General features: G+C 40.9%; 1 protein-coding gene across 1 annotated transcript in view; it reads right to left on the bottom strand.

The window, feature by feature from the left end:
- Positions 1-17,693, bottom strand: part of dnah1 (dynein, axonemal, heavy chain 1) — a 40,256-nt gene that overhangs the window by 5,504 nt on the left and 17,059 nt on the right. The window contains exons 41-70 of the mRNA XM_053227093.1: positions 17,158-17,262; positions 16,846-16,986; positions 16,515-16,675; positions 16,183-16,340; positions 15,776-15,949; positions 15,374-15,552; positions 14,983-15,213; positions 14,495-14,691; positions 12,615-12,750; positions 12,269-12,477; positions 11,812-11,983; positions 11,530-11,721; positions 11,336-11,446; positions 11,059-11,244; positions 10,756-10,947; positions 9,087-9,254; positions 8,760-8,951; positions 8,419-8,550; positions 7,994-8,119; positions 7,624-7,743; positions 7,304-7,453; positions 6,660-6,820; positions 6,279-6,504; positions 5,534-5,729; positions 4,147-4,298; positions 3,779-3,975; positions 3,419-3,563; positions 2,617-2,775; positions 531-662; positions 120-290 (exon numbers count right to left, since the gene is read on the bottom strand). Of these exons, the coding sequence (XP_053083068.1) occupies positions 120-290; positions 531-662; positions 2,617-2,775; positions 3,419-3,563; positions 3,779-3,975; positions 4,147-4,298; positions 5,534-5,729; positions 6,279-6,504; positions 6,660-6,820; positions 7,304-7,453; positions 7,624-7,743; positions 7,994-8,119; positions 8,419-8,550; positions 8,760-8,951; positions 9,087-9,254; positions 10,756-10,947; positions 11,059-11,244; positions 11,336-11,446; positions 11,530-11,721; positions 11,812-11,983; positions 12,269-12,477; positions 12,615-12,750; positions 14,495-14,691; positions 14,983-15,213; positions 15,374-15,552; positions 15,776-15,949; positions 16,183-16,340; positions 16,515-16,675; positions 16,846-16,986; positions 17,158-17,262 (4,971 nt within the window). The remainder of the gene's footprint in view (positions 1-119; positions 291-530; positions 663-2,616; positions 2,776-3,418; positions 3,564-3,778; positions 3,976-4,146; positions 4,299-5,533; positions 5,730-6,278; positions 6,505-6,659; positions 6,821-7,303; positions 7,454-7,623; positions 7,744-7,993; positions 8,120-8,418; positions 8,551-8,759; positions 8,952-9,086; positions 9,255-10,755; positions 10,948-11,058; positions 11,245-11,335; positions 11,447-11,529; positions 11,722-11,811; positions 11,984-12,268; positions 12,478-12,614; positions 12,751-14,494; positions 14,692-14,982; positions 15,214-15,373; positions 15,553-15,775; positions 15,950-16,182; positions 16,341-16,514; positions 16,676-16,845; positions 16,987-17,157; positions 17,263-17,693) is intronic.

The raw sequence follows: 17,693 nt of genomic DNA, 5'->3' as shown, positions 1-17,693 counted from the left end.
AAAAGAGTGAGAGAGACGAGAAGACAGATCAGTTAAGTAGATTTAAATTTATTTTAGTGAGATGGGAGCCTGTGTGTGTGTGTGTGTGTGTGTGTGTGTGTGTGTGTGTGTGTTTGCACCTTGGAGCAGGCTTTGAGGAAGTCATCACTCAGGCTCAAGTAGGTCTTCAGTAGGTTGGCCTTGATGCCTCGTGGAGGCTCGATGGTCATCTTGGAGCTGTTCTGAAGAATGGAGACCGGGAATTTGTTGCTGGGCAAACTAGTAAGCCACAGACGGAAGTCCCGATGGACCTGAGACACACACACACACACACACACACACAGGCGCCCACATGCACAGACCAAAAAGCACAGAGTGGTTGCTTTTAGTGTTGCACCAATTAAATAAAAGTCCTGTTGCTAAGATAATTACCTAATTAACTAAATGCTACACAAATTGTGTCTCCTGAATTTCCTGCTCACACGTGCAGCCATGGATATGCACGTGGGCAGTGTATATTTGTGCACACGTGAGTGTTGGGAGTAGCTAACCTTGTCAAGGTTGATGTTCTCGATGAGTCGCTCCAGAGTGGGCATCCAGCTGGGTGCCAGGTGGCAATTCTGGAAAAATACCCACTGCCCCTTATCCATCGCACTGTGCATCATCGCTTCAGCCCAGGGACCCTGACACACACACACACACACACACACACACAGACAAAAATAAATGCAAAGACAAAATTCACCACCAGCAGCAGCGAATGAAACACAGACACGTTGATAACATTAACAACAAGCAAATCTGACTTCAACAAGCAATGCAGTCTCAACTCACAGCCTCCAAAACACTCAGCCAACATTACCAACAAAACTAAACACACATTCAAGGTTCAACAAAAACATTCAGCGTGAAACATCTGTGATCTGTCATCGCTTTTGATCTTCCACTAGCAGAGATGCATGGTCAGATTGTATCTTCCTTTCTGAGAAACTCCAGCAGTCAGCAAAGACAAGGCCAAGAATGCTGGAGAAGAAGTTACAAATTTGCAGATCATCAAAAAAAACAAAAAAAAAAACAAAACATGACACTGAAATAAGACTAAGTCATGAAAACATACTGTCTATACAAAACAATCACAAACAGGACAAAAAGCAGTCACACGCAGCCAAATCAGTCTAAAAGCTTGAAATTAGGAACACATTGAGAGCTGTCCAGAGTACAGAATAAGCAAAAGAGGGATTCAAAAAACAGGAAGAAGAAGGGTTAAAACTTTACAGACTGTGTACAGTACATAGGACAATCCACGGCTGTGAGATTACAATCAGCTTTTAGAAAATATTTGGCTCCATTCAAAATACCTAATATAGCAATAAAGAATCTAACATTAATATCATGTTTATTAAACCTATATACAGATATAAATATACATATATTTTAATATGAACCCTCTGCGCCTAGAAATGGTAAATTCTGGCTCATTCTTCAACATCAGATGAGTGTGGGACTGTTTTTTTTTTTTTTTGCACCTGCTGACAATATATGCTAATGAATTTAGTTGATTCTATTTCAAAAATATGAACAAAGTAGAAGCCTAATTTAACCACCGCACCTCTGACCAGGCAGTTACTAAGGATGAATGAATGAATGAATGAATGAATGAATGGTGTACATTCCTGTAAATGAACGTGATCTTTCTTTGTCCCTCGAGTTGACCTCTTACTCACACCCGCATGAAAATAAAAACCTGAGTGAACCTTTAGTTGTGTACATGTGAACCTTTCTAGTAAACTTTCTTGAAAAATAACCATGTAATAGTGTGCCTCCTACTCATACATGCATTTGTATCTGTTTTTTCATTCCAAATCATTTATTTGCATTCGGTTACCATATGAAGTACTCTATAAATGCAATACATTATGGCTACATTAGAAATCTTTACATCTTTACAGACTATAAAACATAGGCATAAGGTCTATGGTATTTACTCAACATTCTCCATCACTTATGTTAGGATGACACGCAGTATCTGAGTGTCACTGATAGGAAGTCTCTAGAATGTTCTCTCCCATCCACACTGGTTCATTTGGCTTGTCAGTGTCCAACACTAGAAAGTTTATATGTGTTGAGGAATGCTGACTGACCTGAATCATTGTATTTATTACGACATGAAAGGGGAAACCTGATCCCATATTAGCACTCTGAGAAGTCTCATACATATGGTTGTGACCTCAGGCCTGTTCTTGTTCATTATGAGACCTTCACTAGGAACTGAATGCACCAGTCTTTGTCCTGAGCTTGTTAGGAATGTAGCAGCTCTGTAGTAAGTGACCTACAGGCTAGCAACTGATATCAGCGCTCAGTACAGACCTATCATTAGCAACACAGTGGAGAGAAATGCTTTATTATATCACTGCTTTGTAAAAAGGTCTGCTAGGGTGAAGAGAAATTCCAGTCATGTCAATTCTTGGATAGTTCTCAAAAATCTAATCGCACAAGCTAACATACAGCTTATAATAAATAAATAAACATCTTAATTTACGCTATAAACTAAATTTCAGAATGTCTAATGACCTAGAGTAGACCTATCACACCACTGGATACCTGAAAAATAAAAGTGTTTAATTTTTTGGCTCTAACCTGGCCCTGGCCTAGCGAGATGGCGCTCATTTTCTTGGAGAACTTCATGACATCTGCGAACTTGTAGAGGTCAGCTGCGGGGTCGGTGCCGGGTGATAGCACAAAGATAAGCGGAGTGGAGGGAGATGACTCCTTAAAGACCACAGACAGGTCAGACGTCTAAGAGAGACAGACAGGAAGACATATTGCATAATGTATACAAAAGTCTAAAACCGAGGACTACATTTTTTTTATTTTATACACATCCCAAATTTAGTCACCTGGCCAAGACGTGTTTGGTGTCCGACATTTGCTGCTTAAATTTTGCACTGGAACTAGACTAAAAGTTTCTCACCCAAAAATCTTTTCCACAAATATATGCACAAATCTTCATATACTTGTTTTAAAGGACATTGTTAATCTTATTTTCAGGGATAAATCTATACTATGATGCATGACTTCCAACTTTCTGCTACAAAAGATACCAAACTGTACTAATAATATGACTGCTTCCATAACCTTACAGGGTTCATCTACACTTCTTTTTTTTGTACAGTAAAATCTGTGGGTGAAACAGACTTTCATCTGTATATGTATATGTATATTAATGTATTATAATATGTATATTAATGTATAATAATGTATATTATTATATACATTATTGTCATAGCTCCAGTGCCAAATCATACACTTGATTTGATATAAAAAGGAAAATTGTGTAAGTGTTATTATTCACTAAATCACTCCCTTAAGGCAGACTTCAGGATTTACTGCCATCCTAGTACATTAAAGTTGATTATCAGAAAATATAGATATTGTTAACCTGTGGTTCGATGAAGCGCTGACCCAGCTGTGCTGACACAAAGTCCTGCAGGCCTTGTGTTAGGCAATCTACACGCAGACAGCGTAGCACTAACAGTCTCTGAAAACTGTCCAGCTTGCTCTCCCACTCAGCCGGGAGAGGCTCCCTATACAGTCACATGTACAGAACAATGAACTAATACACATAAATACACAGAAACTCACATAGAGTTGAGGAAGGCCCATATATGGGTGTGATTGTCAGGTGTCCACATACTTCTGGCCATATACTGTTGAAGTATCTGCATCTGTCAGGCCTGTCTATACCAGTGTGCTCTGTATGTAGGTATTTGTTTGTGAATGTGTAAGTGTGAGAGATTACCGGTGTGGCTGGTTGCTGTCAAAGATCCTCTTGTATTCAAGCTCATGTTTGGAGAAGGTGTGTGCCAGGCCTGTAAAGTTGGGCAGAGCACTGAGGGCCATGATGTCCTGCCATGCCCGCTCTGATAACCAGGCAGGCGACGGGTTTGGAAGCTGCTGCAGACTTGTGCCTCCTGATAACATGTACTGCCACTCAGCCTGGACATCCAGCACATTAAAATGGAGGTGAACCATTTCCATAAATAATTTATGTAATGATTATACAAATTTAATAGAAGACTGACTGACATTCCAGCAGCTGAGACTACAGCACACAGGAAAAAACCCTGAGGCCAGAAAAGCAGGAGTGGGCAAGAGATTTTTTCTCACCATATCAATCTTATTTTTGTTCATCATGATGCGAACGCACAGCAGGAAGGCGAACATAAGCTTGTGCTTCTCGAACAGGCTGCGGCACACGTTGCTGTAGAGGCTAAAGGTGAAGTACTCATTAATGTTGCTGATGCGCTGCTCCAGTGTGTCTAAGAAAAGACAGACAGCCTTGTGAAGGGAGATGACGGCAATGGAGTCACTTTTCCTACGTTAATACTAGCGTAAAAATGACGGCATTAATTGAGGAAGCAAACAAACAAATATGAACAATAATTCAAAATAAAACAAATGTCAGTTAGAGTTAGAGTAATAGACTTCCATAATGATGCTTAATACATGTTTAAAGTTTGGATCGAATCTCACTGCTCATCAACCTGAGAACACCATCCACACTGTGAAGCATGGTGGTGGCAGCATCACGTTGAGCGTTACCCTTGGTTGTTTCGCTGACTAATGCCCTCCTTTTGACAGACGGCCCATTTGATAGCTACTTAGTCTTCACAAAGGCTTCTCTAACAAACTCTGGCGCTTCCAGGAGCAGGTGTATTTTTATCAGATCATGTGACACTAATTGCACACAGGTAACACATGAATACAAAAAGCTCTTTCTTTAGCTGTCAGTATGCGTTGTTTCAAGTCAGTGAAAAAGACGTCACACACATCAGTCAGTGACCGAGCTCCTCAGGGAGCAGAGGCTGGAGGTGCTGGATAACAGCCATTTTTTGATTATGTTTAGAGAACACTTTTGTTTACATATTAACATTATAGTGCATGTACATTTACATATCAACATTATATTTAGTTATGTAAGATATGACAGACCTTCTAACGTGCCAGTTGCTGAAATGATAAGAATTTGTTTATTTTTATGATAACAACATTACTTGTTGTGGTTTGTAACCACAGTTATACAGTTAGACAGTACATGCTTTTTCCATGAGAAGAGAAAAATTCTTCAATTTATGACCAAATTTTCTGCTGTACTGTCTGTGGATGTTGTTTTCTACTCTTTCCTGTAACATTCTTAGTACTGTTTAACTTTAGTCTTCTCCACCTGTATACTGTAATGATTTATAATCGCACTGTTCTGTGTGACCAGAAGAGGACATTTTCCCTTTCGAGTCTGGTTTCTCTCAAGGTTTGTTCTTCATGTCTTCTTAGGAAGTTTTTCCTCTGGCTTGCCTATTCGAGCTTTTAATCTATTGTTAAAAGTGTTAGTGCTATACCGATGAAATTGAATTGAATTGATATGATATGATTGCAATATGACTACATCATTATATTTGTGTAGCATCTGCATAAAAAGGAAGAGGCCTTTCTTTATAGCACTCTTAGAGATGATGATGATGGTGTTGTGATGGTGTTGTGTGAGCATCTGCTCTACCTGCGCGTTCCGAGTTAGCAATGCCCGCCATAAAGATGCCCAGGAACCACTCTAGCGAGTACTGATACATGGGGTCCACGTTGGACAGGTCAGACACGCAGAAGAAGAGGATCTGGGTGCGCACGGCCACAGGGATGTACTCCAGACGTGTGGAGTCGATGTCTCGCTCGGTCTCCTCCGCCACCATCACTTTGGCCTACCACAGTCCAGCGTTATAGTAATAATATTAATAGTTAATAATTCTTTAATTAATGTACAGTCTTTCTCAAGAAAATGGGAAAGCAACCCAAAAATAAATCAAACTGAATGTGATCAAAGTAACTGAGACCCACAATTTAAAAAATAAAGAAAAATTATAGTTATTAGGTTATGGTATGTATTTCTTCCTGTATTAACTCACAGACTTAGGTCTAAGGACATAAAGGTGCCCTTTGTAATGTGGAAAAATGTACCTACACCTATAATAATCATATAATTTCAAAGATACCTTAAAGAACTATAATTCACAATACTGTCAATGCAATGAATATGCCTACTTTCTTCATTCCAGGCTTTAATTTAAAATTTTCCAGCCAGGAAATAAGCTTTGCCTCATGCTGGAATGGAGCTGCTCAGATATGCTCATTTTCCCTAAAAGCAACACTCAAAGCATGTAGTTTTAAGCGTTTTGACAGAGGGGGTCGGGCTGGTTAGGTGGAAGAGAAATGTTTTCCTGGTCAAGTTCTTCTGTAGTTTGCTGACAGACCTGTATCTCTCCAGCTTTGACCTTGGAGGCTCCAAGCACTCGTATGAGCTCCTCATCATCGACGGGGTTACCCTCTGATGAGCTGAGCCTGAGCAGGATCTGGTCCTCGATCTCCTTCAGCTCCTGCTTCATGCGTGCATTGCTCACAATCAGCTGGTTCTTGGCCTCCTCCAGGTCAGGCCTCTCTTCAGCTACTACCCGGCCCAACAGCTGGTCCTGCAAGCCGCTGCACAGTATACATGTTACTTTACTATAAGACTTAATGCAAAACAAGAAATGAAATCAGACATGAATCAGACTTTTCATCACATGAACGGAGTTAATGATTGCTTTCTGTTGACAGTATGTGTGTACTGTACACTCTTGCGATCGATGCTGTACCTCGGGGAGAGGGTGAAGTTGATGAGGGTGACTTTGGTGGAGATCTCAGGAGAATAGTGTGGATTTGGCAGCTTAGTGGTGATGTACATCTTGAAGTCGTCGTGGTAGGGAATAACGGTGTCACCTAACTTCAGTACTGTACTGCCCTGCTGCTTAAATGTCTGAGCACACACACATACACACACACACACACACACACACAGGGTTACAGAAACACTTGTAAAATAATTTTGTACTACTGCTGTTGGGAGTCACATAAACACTTCCTTGGTAACCCACTATTATGCTGCCAGACTGGTAATTGATTAATAGTAGCTACAAATTTCATAATATTCATGTCTAATTTTGCATGTGGAGTTTTTATGAACATTTCTACTTTTAGACATCTGACTGGTATTGAACTGACCCATACCATTTTAAGTTCTTGCTTTCTCTTTCTCCATCTCTCCTCTCACTCCCTGATTACCTTGGCTATGTTCAGATAACTATTAGTGAATGTAAGGTTAAATTTTTTATTGACCCTCATGCATTAAATCATTAGCCTGTGATTGATGTATTTACCTGTCTGTTTGGTTGCTTGGTGTGTCGAATTGTTTGTGTTTTCACTTCAAACAAGCGCCAAAGAGAATAAGTATGTGTGTTACCTGTCGCAGCAGAACAGGGTCGAGTGCTGGGTCCAGCTCCTCTCCCACATTCTCCAGCAGACAGGGCTTCCCGAACCGAATGGCGTTTTCCAGACTGCGTAGGAAGTCCCGGTCACTCAGCTTCATCACATCCAGTCCATTATCACGTTCCTGCAGAGACAGAGATGAAAACAATATGTAAAAAAAAAGTCAGAGAATCATGACACTGTACAAGCTTAGAACAAAAATCCCTGCTCAGACACACAGGTAGTACTAAATAGGGTGCAATGTGTGTGACAGGGAGCCTGTGCATTGTTTTGTGAGTGTTATTTAGCTCTTGCCATGGTCTTGATCCACTTGTTGGCCTGGCCCTGAGGGTCGATGAACAGAGACCAGCGTTGAGAGTACTGAGTGATCACTCCATTTTCCACAGAGAGGTTGTCTTTTGGCAAACCGGCAATCTACACACACACACACACACACACACACAAGAGCAAACACACATAAGCAGGGGATGCACACACAGACATAAAAATACAAAGAAACAAAGCACATTCATTATGTACAATTACTTATTTCTCAGTTACATCATGGACTGGTTTTAGCACAAATTTAAACTAAACTGGCTTAGATTTTCAACTCTTGTCTGTGCCGATACGTTAATTTCCAGAAGTCTGTGAGAAGATACATGTAGGTGTGTGTGGTTGTGACCTGCCAGGAACGGATTTTGACTTTGTCTCCGAGTGTGTTGATGAGGCTGGGCTCGGATGTGTGAGGGACCTGCTGTTCCTTAAAACCGCGCAGCCACTCTTCAAACATCAATGCTCTATACTCGCCCTGGAGAACGCACAGTCACACACACACACACACACACTCCTAAATGCTATATAAACCCCCAGCAGCAAGCACACAAACTTATACAACCTCGTGACATGCTATAGATACACTTAACACTCAAAAACCTACACACAAAACCCCTAAAACGAACCTAATACAATACAACACAGAATGTGCATACTGCCATACTCTTGCATGTGTAGTCACATACACATTACGTCAACATGCGTACATACACACACACACACACACACACTCACACACACTCACACACACACACAGAAAGTGTGCATACTCACAGTGAAAGGTCCAAGGTAGGCTATATATCCTGCAGCCAGCAGCACATCACCAGCTACATTATCCACCAGATAATCCAAATGTTGCACTGTTTCGCCCCAGCGCACCTTCTCATCAGCAAGCCCACCAATCAGCTGCAACACACACACACACACACACACACACGCACATACACACATGCTGGTGTAACTTGCTGATTTGGTTGAACTGGAGAGGTGTCTGTTTGTTGTACAGGTCAAATGGATAGATGTGTGCTGTCCTGGTGATTTGGAGAGATGTGTGTGTGTGTGTGTGTGTATGTTCATGTGCTGTGTGTTATTTTTACAGATTTGGCCCTGCTCACCTGGTCTGCACGAATCAGTCTGCATTCACACAGCTGACACTTGCTGTCAAGTTCGTCACGTTTGGCTAGACACTCTTGATATTTGGCCTGCAGCGCTGCAATGCCCTCCTCCACCGCCTCAAGCTTTTCTTTGGCCTCCTTCAGAATATTCTGAGTTATTTCCAGGTCCTCCTGAGCCACAGCAAGGGCTTGCTGCTCACACACATACACACAATAAAATACAGATATAATTAGGGTAGTACATAGAATTCACAGTTCACATTAAAAATATTGGTGGTTGCACTACTGATTTCTGAACCACAGGGGGCAGCAGTGTGATGTTCTCACCCGAATGGGCTCCACGGATTTGGCCACAAAATGATACCCATGCATAGCACGGACCCACAGACAGATGGATGTGCAGGCCCTGGACACTTTAGCTATGGAGGCCGGATGGAACTCCTCGTTGTCTATGTAAGGCTGCAGCATTTTGATCACAGAATCTGGGATATTGTCCTGAGGAAAATGCAAAAATGAATATGATAAATATTTCTCCCACAGTTCTCTGTCCTTTTTTAAAAAAATAAACGTCACGGTACCTATACAGCCAAGCTGTATAAGATCAGAATGATGGACTAGACTAACTAGACTAACTGACTGTTAAGACTAACAGAAATTTTCGTAATTTTGCCTCTGTACACCACCACAATGGATTTGAAATGAAGCAATCAAGATGTGAGTGAAGTGTAGACTTTCAGCTTTAATTCAAGGGGTTTAACAAAAATATTGCATTAACTGTTTAGGAATTACAGCCATTTTTTTTTTTTACAGAGTCCCTCCATTTTCACAGGCTCAAAAGTAATTGGACAAACTAATATAATCATAAACATTAGGATTATTTTTAATACTTGGATACAAATCCTTTGCAGTCAATGACTGCCTGAAGTCTGGAACCCATGGACATCACCAAATGCTGAGTTTCCTCCCTTGAGGTGGTTTGCCAGGCTTTTACTGCAGCTGCGTTTAGTTGCTGCTTGTTTCTGGGTCTTTCTGCCTTCAGTTTTGTCTTCATTAAGTGAAAAGCAGCTCGATCGGGTTCAGGTCAGGTGAATGACTCAGCCATTTAAAAACATCCCATTTCCAAGCTCTTGGGTTGCTTTCGTGGTACATTTTGGGTCGTTATCCAGCTGTACTGTGAAGCAATGTCCTTTCAGTTTTGCATCATTTGACTGAATCTGAGCAAAAAGTACAACTCTATACACTTCAGAATTCATCCTGCTGCTTCTATCAGCGGTCACATCTGCCCTTTCTATTCTTGAGTGTTCATTTCAACCCCATTGTTGTAGTATACAGAGGCAAACTTGCAAAAACTGTGTCACTGTCCAAATACTTACAGGCCTGTGTGTTCATGGTAATAGATGGCATTTTGCCTAAGATAGCTTTAGTCTTCTCATTACACATATAATCATATACATGTGTAAAGTATATCAAGTAGAAAGGAAACTGCGATCAAAGCACAATACCAGCTACTGTACACCCACCCTAATGCAGTTCAGAGCCTTCTTTAACTGACTGCTCCTTGCCAGTACTGGAATTTAACTTAAACACAGCAAGTTAACTAATAATGTACCATTAAGAATGAGAAAAATGATAATTATATATATATATATATATATATATATATATATATATATATATATATATATATATATATATATATATAGAGAGAGAGAGAGAGAGAGACAGAGAGAGAAATAAAAATTTACAAATGTGACCTGTCGGTATAATAGATCTCATTTTATGCTGGAAATTAGTTGGCTCTCTTGGGGAGTTAGAGGGGAAGAAAAAAAAAAGAGAGATTTTTTGGCTTAAAAAAGGAGGTAACGTTTTGAGGAAGAACCCATTCTTGTGGTGGAATTAATTCACCCATATACTAGAATAAGAAAATCTTAGGTCACAAACTTATATATAGCTGAAAGCTAACTGAAAACTCAGTGTGTGGGGTTATTTGTGTGACCTTGTCAAACTTCAGGAGGCTCTCTACGAATTTTCCAGGATCCTGCAGAAGTCCTTTCCCAGGCTCCCAGTAATCATCCACCTTGCTCCCTGGCTTTTCTCCAGCTACCTTTTTGGGTTTGATGCCCTTCAGAATGCAGACTGCCTCGACGACCAGCTTCACTCCCTGAGGAGGCCTCTGCATCGCCCTCACCTGAACAACACAACACAAACACACACAAGGACAAGGACAAAAGAAAAAGATAACACCATTTATCTGTACACTTAACTGTAATTTGAGCTCTTTGGAAGTATTGAGCATCACCTCAGTGACATCGTTCTTGTTTAGAGATTTGAGGCTGGCTAACGCATCATCCAGCGCAGGCAGAGCTTTATCAAGGTTGCTCTGGGCATCTGCAGCATATGCACTGGCTATACTGGCCTTCTCAGACGCCTTGGCCTCCTCGGCCTGCACTGACACGCGGGTCTCCTCTGCAACCAATGTGTCTTGCTACATACACACACACACACACACACATACATTGACAGACCACTGATAATAAGAAGTCATTTAAATTAAATGTATCATATGATGATGTTGCCTTGATTTTCTCCATGGTGACGACGGTGTCTCTGGCTGCTTCTTCCAGCAGAGGCCTCATTGTTTCCAACTCCTCCTGCATCTTACTCACATCCTCGGCTGTGCTCAAGAGCTGCAACGCACATACAGGGGACATTTAGAGGAGTCAGAAGACAAAGACAGATTCAAACAAACTATCTTTTCTGTCGAGGTCACCTTGTCCAGACCAGCCTTCATGCGCTGACGAGCCCAATGCAGTTCCTGCTTCTTCTGGCCAATCAGGGCTGAGAAAATACTGAGCAGCTCCAGGTAGCTCTTGGGTGTAACGTAGTTATAGCGTGAGAGTTCAGCACGGTAATGTTCGCACTTGAGAGCCACCATCTGGTGGATCTCCACACACATCGCCGTCTACAAACAGAGGATGTAGAGTATATTTTGATTGGTATATTATTTATTTGCAGCACACATATACACACTGAAACATGGACTTTCTCTCACCATGCCTCTCAGGGCAGCCGGACTGGCCTCCAGTTCTGGTAGCTCATTGAGGAAGGACGATGCTACAGACTGCAGGGCCTCCTCTGGCCAGGCACTGAACCAGTCAATAGTACAGCATGTGACTAGAGAGGGGAACTGCCTGAGTCTGGCGCGGAACACTTCACCTATCGGACTTGCAGCAGAGAGACAGACGTATTTCAGAATGATTTCCACAAGAAAGACTGAGACTATCCTCACTAGATTAGGACTAAACCTAAACCTAATAAATCTGGCAACCCCTGAATTGTTCCCAATTGGTGTAGACATTGATTACTCTTTACTGGATGTACACTGTGTGTCTCTAATATAAACTAAGAAAAGGAAGTAGTCCTAAACTTATTCCAGTGTGTGAATTTCTTTATGGCATGCATTCCCATGAAGATAGAACAGTAAAGAATGTTTTATGAGCAGGCACAACCTCATGCACAGCACGGTGTGGATGTTGCTGCGGACTCTCCTGATGTAGGCGGCCATGAGGTTGGCCTTGGTGGGCTGCATGCCGAGATCCTGCACCACGGGCTTCATGGCTGTCATGATCCTCTCCTGCTCTTCTCCGATGTACAGGTTTGGCACGTCACCCGAGTTCAGGATGTTATTAATGTCCTCCAGGAATGACTCGCTCTTAATCTGAAAAGCAGCAGGCATGAGGGAGTCTGTGTGAGTGTTTTTCAGTGTTCTGAATAAGACCAAGAGGCCGTGACTGGAAATATTTTCAAAATACCTTTGCTTAGATTAATCTTATTCAGGTTAACCTTAAACTTTACCTGGGTGTCGACAAAGAGGAAGGTGATCTGAATATTCTTGAGACCAGCCTTCATCATGATGTTCTTAATATCCTCCCTCCACTCCGCCACACCGTAGTTCTTTGACAGCTCGATCTGGAAGCACTCGTAGTCAGATCTTATAACACAACAGGACACAACAACATCACAAAATGTTGTGCAACAAAACAGCATGATATGAAAACATAAGGACATACATGACATGTAAAACAATGAGTTTTAAAGCAGAAATTCATTAAGTTATGTAAAAATCAAAGAAAAAATACAAAAATACAAAAATAAAAATACAAGATTCATGGCCTGTGTTTTAGAACTAATATTTGCTTTCAGAGTAGAAGAATAAAAAGCTCACAGAATCCTAAAATTTAGTGTCTCACACTTTCTGACAATTCTATAATGCTCTGTGATACGCATCTTACACATTTTGTTGATTGGACTGGAAATTAAAAAAAATTGACAACAAATATTTAGTAAATAGTAACTATAGTAACCATTGGGATCCACAAACCTTTAGTTCTGAGCAATTTAGTTTCCAACTATAAGAAGAACCACAAGCAGTGTAGAGCAGTGTCACAAGCTTTTCTCTTCCATGTGGGCAGCGTAATAGCAGATGCTAATTTGCAGTGTGTGCACACACATGTGGCAAAAGACGATGAGGAAACTCTAACAGTGTTCATCAGCATTTTAACCTTTAATGCCCAGCATGTGTGACCACATTATTAGGTCCTCCGCTGTATAATAAGAGCTGCTTTATATTATCTGTGACCAGTAATAACGCTAATTGGCTAAAATCTCCCATACATGGCTTCTTTGTACTTGCCATAATGATTACTTGCAGAATAGTGCACATGTACTCATTGCTTAGATATGGAACTATAATGACTTTTTAATGACTGCTTGTGTATCCAGAATGCTTCTGCTTTGAAATTTACATGTTTGAAGTACTTTTTGTACAGAAGTTAAATGGTAACCCTCTGCCTGTGTGTTCTAACCCTAACTTATTAAACACAGCATTAGAGGTTTACAGTTTTGCAGTAGTAAAGAATGCAATCGTTTTCAGTCTCCGTTCTGAGAAAACCGTGTACTTCATTTAAATATCGGTCTACTCTGACATGCCTGATTTGAGTCATAAATGAGCAAATGATTACTGAACTGAGAAAATGCTAAATGGTGTAGTGTTAAGGCCAAACAGCTTAACAAATTTCATGCTCTCACATCACACTTAGCTTTTCAGTAACAGTGGCCAGTGATTCTGTGCATAAGAAATAAAAACGTTATTGATTCATTGGAATGATTAATTGGAATAATTCATTGGAATGAATCAATATGCCATATTGAATGAGTGAAATGGCTGCATAAATTAAAAATTTAAACAAGCACGCTACTCCACGGCACTGTGTCAGAAGATATTGTTCTGTGATATTGGGTCATTTTTAAAAATCAAATCAAGTTCAATTCAGAATCACACGATCTTTAGTGTTTAAATCAGATCACGAGCGGCTGTATAAATTTTTCAAAAACCATAAAGACTATAAAAATAATGATTTACAGTAACACATATGGTATGGATCAGTTAAACTATGGCTATTAATAACTTATAGAGTTTAAGCTTTTGAATATAATTCACTGTACATTTTTTCCTTGTGCCTAAATTAGGTGGGTCTGATTACTGGAGCTGGGATTAGAACTATTGTTCTTTAACCACAAAAAGGGTGCATTTCTTTTTGGTTCAATTAAACAACAAGAAAAGATCCATTTAGGTGTTCAAAGGCCTACTGCCTTTAAGCGGTTAGTATATTACCCCTTACAGACTTGGTGTAGCATCTCTACTCAGACTACATACAGTGTGTGTTATCTCTTACATGTGCGTGGCGAGTTTGGTGAGGGACTGGCGCCCGCTGCCACCCAATCCGAGCAGAAGGGCGTTTCCCAGCGGCTGGCGCAGGATGCGGGCGATACGGCACACATGCTGGATGGCATCCATAAAGAGAACTAGCTTCATCTTAGTGTTGCTGATCTGGTTGTAGTCGTCCATGTACTCCTCCATTACCCGGGCCAGCTGAAGACAAGGCAAGGGATACAGACAGAAAGAGAAAGAATAAATTAGGAGAAAGAAATGCGTATTAAAAAGGAAAGATAGCTTAAGCAAAACATATAACACACAAGCATCTTTAATTTTATAAACATGACATACAGAGTCACCTGCAGAACCTATTAAATACTTAGACAGTGAATACATTTTTGGAACAATCTGTGCTCTACTATTTTCAAAATACTTGCTTGAGAATATTTATGACATTAGACAGATTAGATAATATTACATAGATTAAAAAAAAACATAGTGTCCCACCTTCTCCCTGTCCTCAATGAGCTGGTACACTTTGTTATCAGTACCAGGGACCATGAAGTCTCCAAAGAGGACCGGCTGGCACGGTACCACCTCCTGGAAACTGCAGTCAAACTCCTCAATGCGCTCCTGGAGTAGCTTATCGAACCAGTCCCTGTCCTCTGGACTCACCAGTCTGTCCTGGAACACACGGCAGCTCTCGTGGTACCACAGCCGCAGGAGCTGGACCTTGTCCTGGGGCAAGACACAGGAACTATTCTTTAAAAAAATTATCACATTTTTTAAAGTGTTGTGTGTTATATTAACCTTGGAATAAGCTGCAGTGGCTGCATGATGTCCTCTCTTTCAAGCAGTCTCATACACCACAGATGCTTCCTAAACACTTTTCCTATACCTGTATCTTTCCAGCTTCAGCCATGAGCACACCCTGGAAGACCTTGGACAGGTCACGCAGGTTGAAAGTGTAGTGCGATTTGGCTGGAGTGGGCAGGAGGCCAGAGGTGATGGTGGAGTACACCTTAATAGTGGCATCCACTAGGGTCTCATTCAACGGAATCAGCTCGGGAACCTTTCCTGAAGAAAACAGATGTAAAACAGGCATTCAGGAATGCTACTGTACAGGCTGACCATTGACTGCTAAATTTAATCTGATGTCAGAGCAGGGAGACAAAAAATTACACTAAAGTACTACTGAGGATCTCAGGACCGGCCTTGAGTTACTTTATTATCTACGCATATATAACTACTATATATAAGGTACTATATATAAGGCAATCTAAAAATATCCACAACTCACCCAACCAGCTGCCCAGGATAGTGGAGAAGATCTTTCTCTTGCTGGAGTCCTCCATCTCGGTGAAGGAGAGGTAGTTGAAGTGGCGCGTGAAGCGTTGGGTGATTGGGTTCCTGCCTCCGCCAGGAGGACCCATGGCACATGCAAAATTGATGTCTACCAACTGCTTAAACGTTCCTGGTAAACAAAATGTACTGATGTTAACCTTTTTTAACAGCTGACCATAATGTACTGGAGAATATGCTCTAATATGTTATCCAATTAAACAGAATGACTGAATGAAATTAAAATTTTAATGGATCATTTAAATTAAGTGTAAGTGTGTGTAGATACACTGTATATGTGTACCTGTCCTTTTATATGTCTAAGTCATGACTTTTTGAACAAATACTACCTTACTATCTGCTCACCTATCTGCTTCCGGTCATACCAGCCTCCATGGTCCATCCACTGGCGCAGGAGCTCGATGGGCGGCTGGGCACCGTACGTCTCCAGCATGGGCATGTTAAGGTCATCAATAAAGAAGATGTAGTACTTTCCCAATGGAGGGCCGAAAACACCCTTCCGCCTGGTACACACAACCATAATGGTTACAATCATGACAAAGTTTCATAGAAAATATAAGAAGCAACATGTTCAGTGCTGAGTGCTATGTATTGAATCAAACCAGTCATAGTCAACTTCATTCAGAGATCTTTTTCACGATATCTAACTCCTTTGCTAAAATCTCAGTGAAGCAGACCTCTTGTCCAGCTTGCTGTCGATGTAGTCCTGTGTCTGGTTGGCGGAGGTGCGGGCGGAGAACATGAGGAAGTGGGTGATGTACTCAGACGGCATGTTCTTCAGCAGCTTATCGGACACAGTCAGGGTCTTGCCCGTGCCAGTGGGACCAACACACAGCACCTGAAAAACACACATCTTTCAGTGCAGACACAGATCTTTGCAGGATTTCCATTCTCTTTGAATCTCGTATTAATAAGAGCAGCTGCTATGCTAATACATTACTTTACCAATAAACCAATTTACATCCATCTTTTGATTTATATGATAGAATAAATTTGAATTCTACATACAGGCTTCTTATTGGACAGAAGCATGTCTAACAAGAAGGACATGCGCACGGTGTCAGCGGTGGGCACGATGATGTCTGCGTAGCTGGTTTCTGGGGTGATGACGACACTCTTGGCATAATTCATCCAGTTGACCCATTGCACCTTGCAAAATAATATGTTTCAGGAACGGTGTAGTGAATTATTTCATGAGTAAGTAATTAATTGCACTTATAACTCACATTATAACACACCAGGACAACAAAAATTGAATTTAATTCCTGTATATAAAGTCCAAACATTTCCTGAAACAGAGGGAATAAAGAGCCTCCTCACCTCCCTCCTTTTGGCATCCTCCTCATCTTCATGCAGATGACTGATGCCTGCGTCATCCAGTCGATAATCATACACCAGTCCCTCTTCTGGGAAACACAACTTAATCTACAGAACAAACACACTGCCTTTTTAAACATTTGCCATCCAATGAGAGCTGATGCTTTCTTTTTTTTTTTTTTTTTTCCACATTTTTATTCAGTATCAACATGCTTCATGTACAGTGTGCTTTCCTGAGGGAGATAAAAAAAAATACAATCATTTTACAGAGGATCCTCAGAACATCGTGTTCCATGGATTTGCTTCTAATGACCTTTTCTGTCCTGTTTAAAGAGACATATCTCACAACAGATATACGGAACACCTCATTCCGAAAACAACGGCATAATGAGCTGATGCTTTTTAAATATATATGCCTTCTAAGTGACAACTGCACAAAAATCAAGTTTCTTCATAATGAAATCATTAAAACATTTTGTACAGTCTGCACTGAAATCACATTAGAGCAAAATGGCACAAGCCTCAAATGCTCACTGTAC

The sequence above is a fragment of the Pangasianodon hypophthalmus genome, chromosome 20 (assembly GCF_027358585.1).
Source record: "Pangasianodon hypophthalmus isolate fPanHyp1 chromosome 20, fPanHyp1.pri, whole genome shotgun sequence".
In the NCBI taxonomy this organism is placed as follows: Eukaryota; Metazoa; Chordata; class Actinopteri; order Siluriformes; family Pangasiidae; genus Pangasianodon; species Pangasianodon hypophthalmus.
Note: the sequence above shows the minus strand (reverse complement) of the source record. Positions and strands in the feature narration are given on the sequence as shown.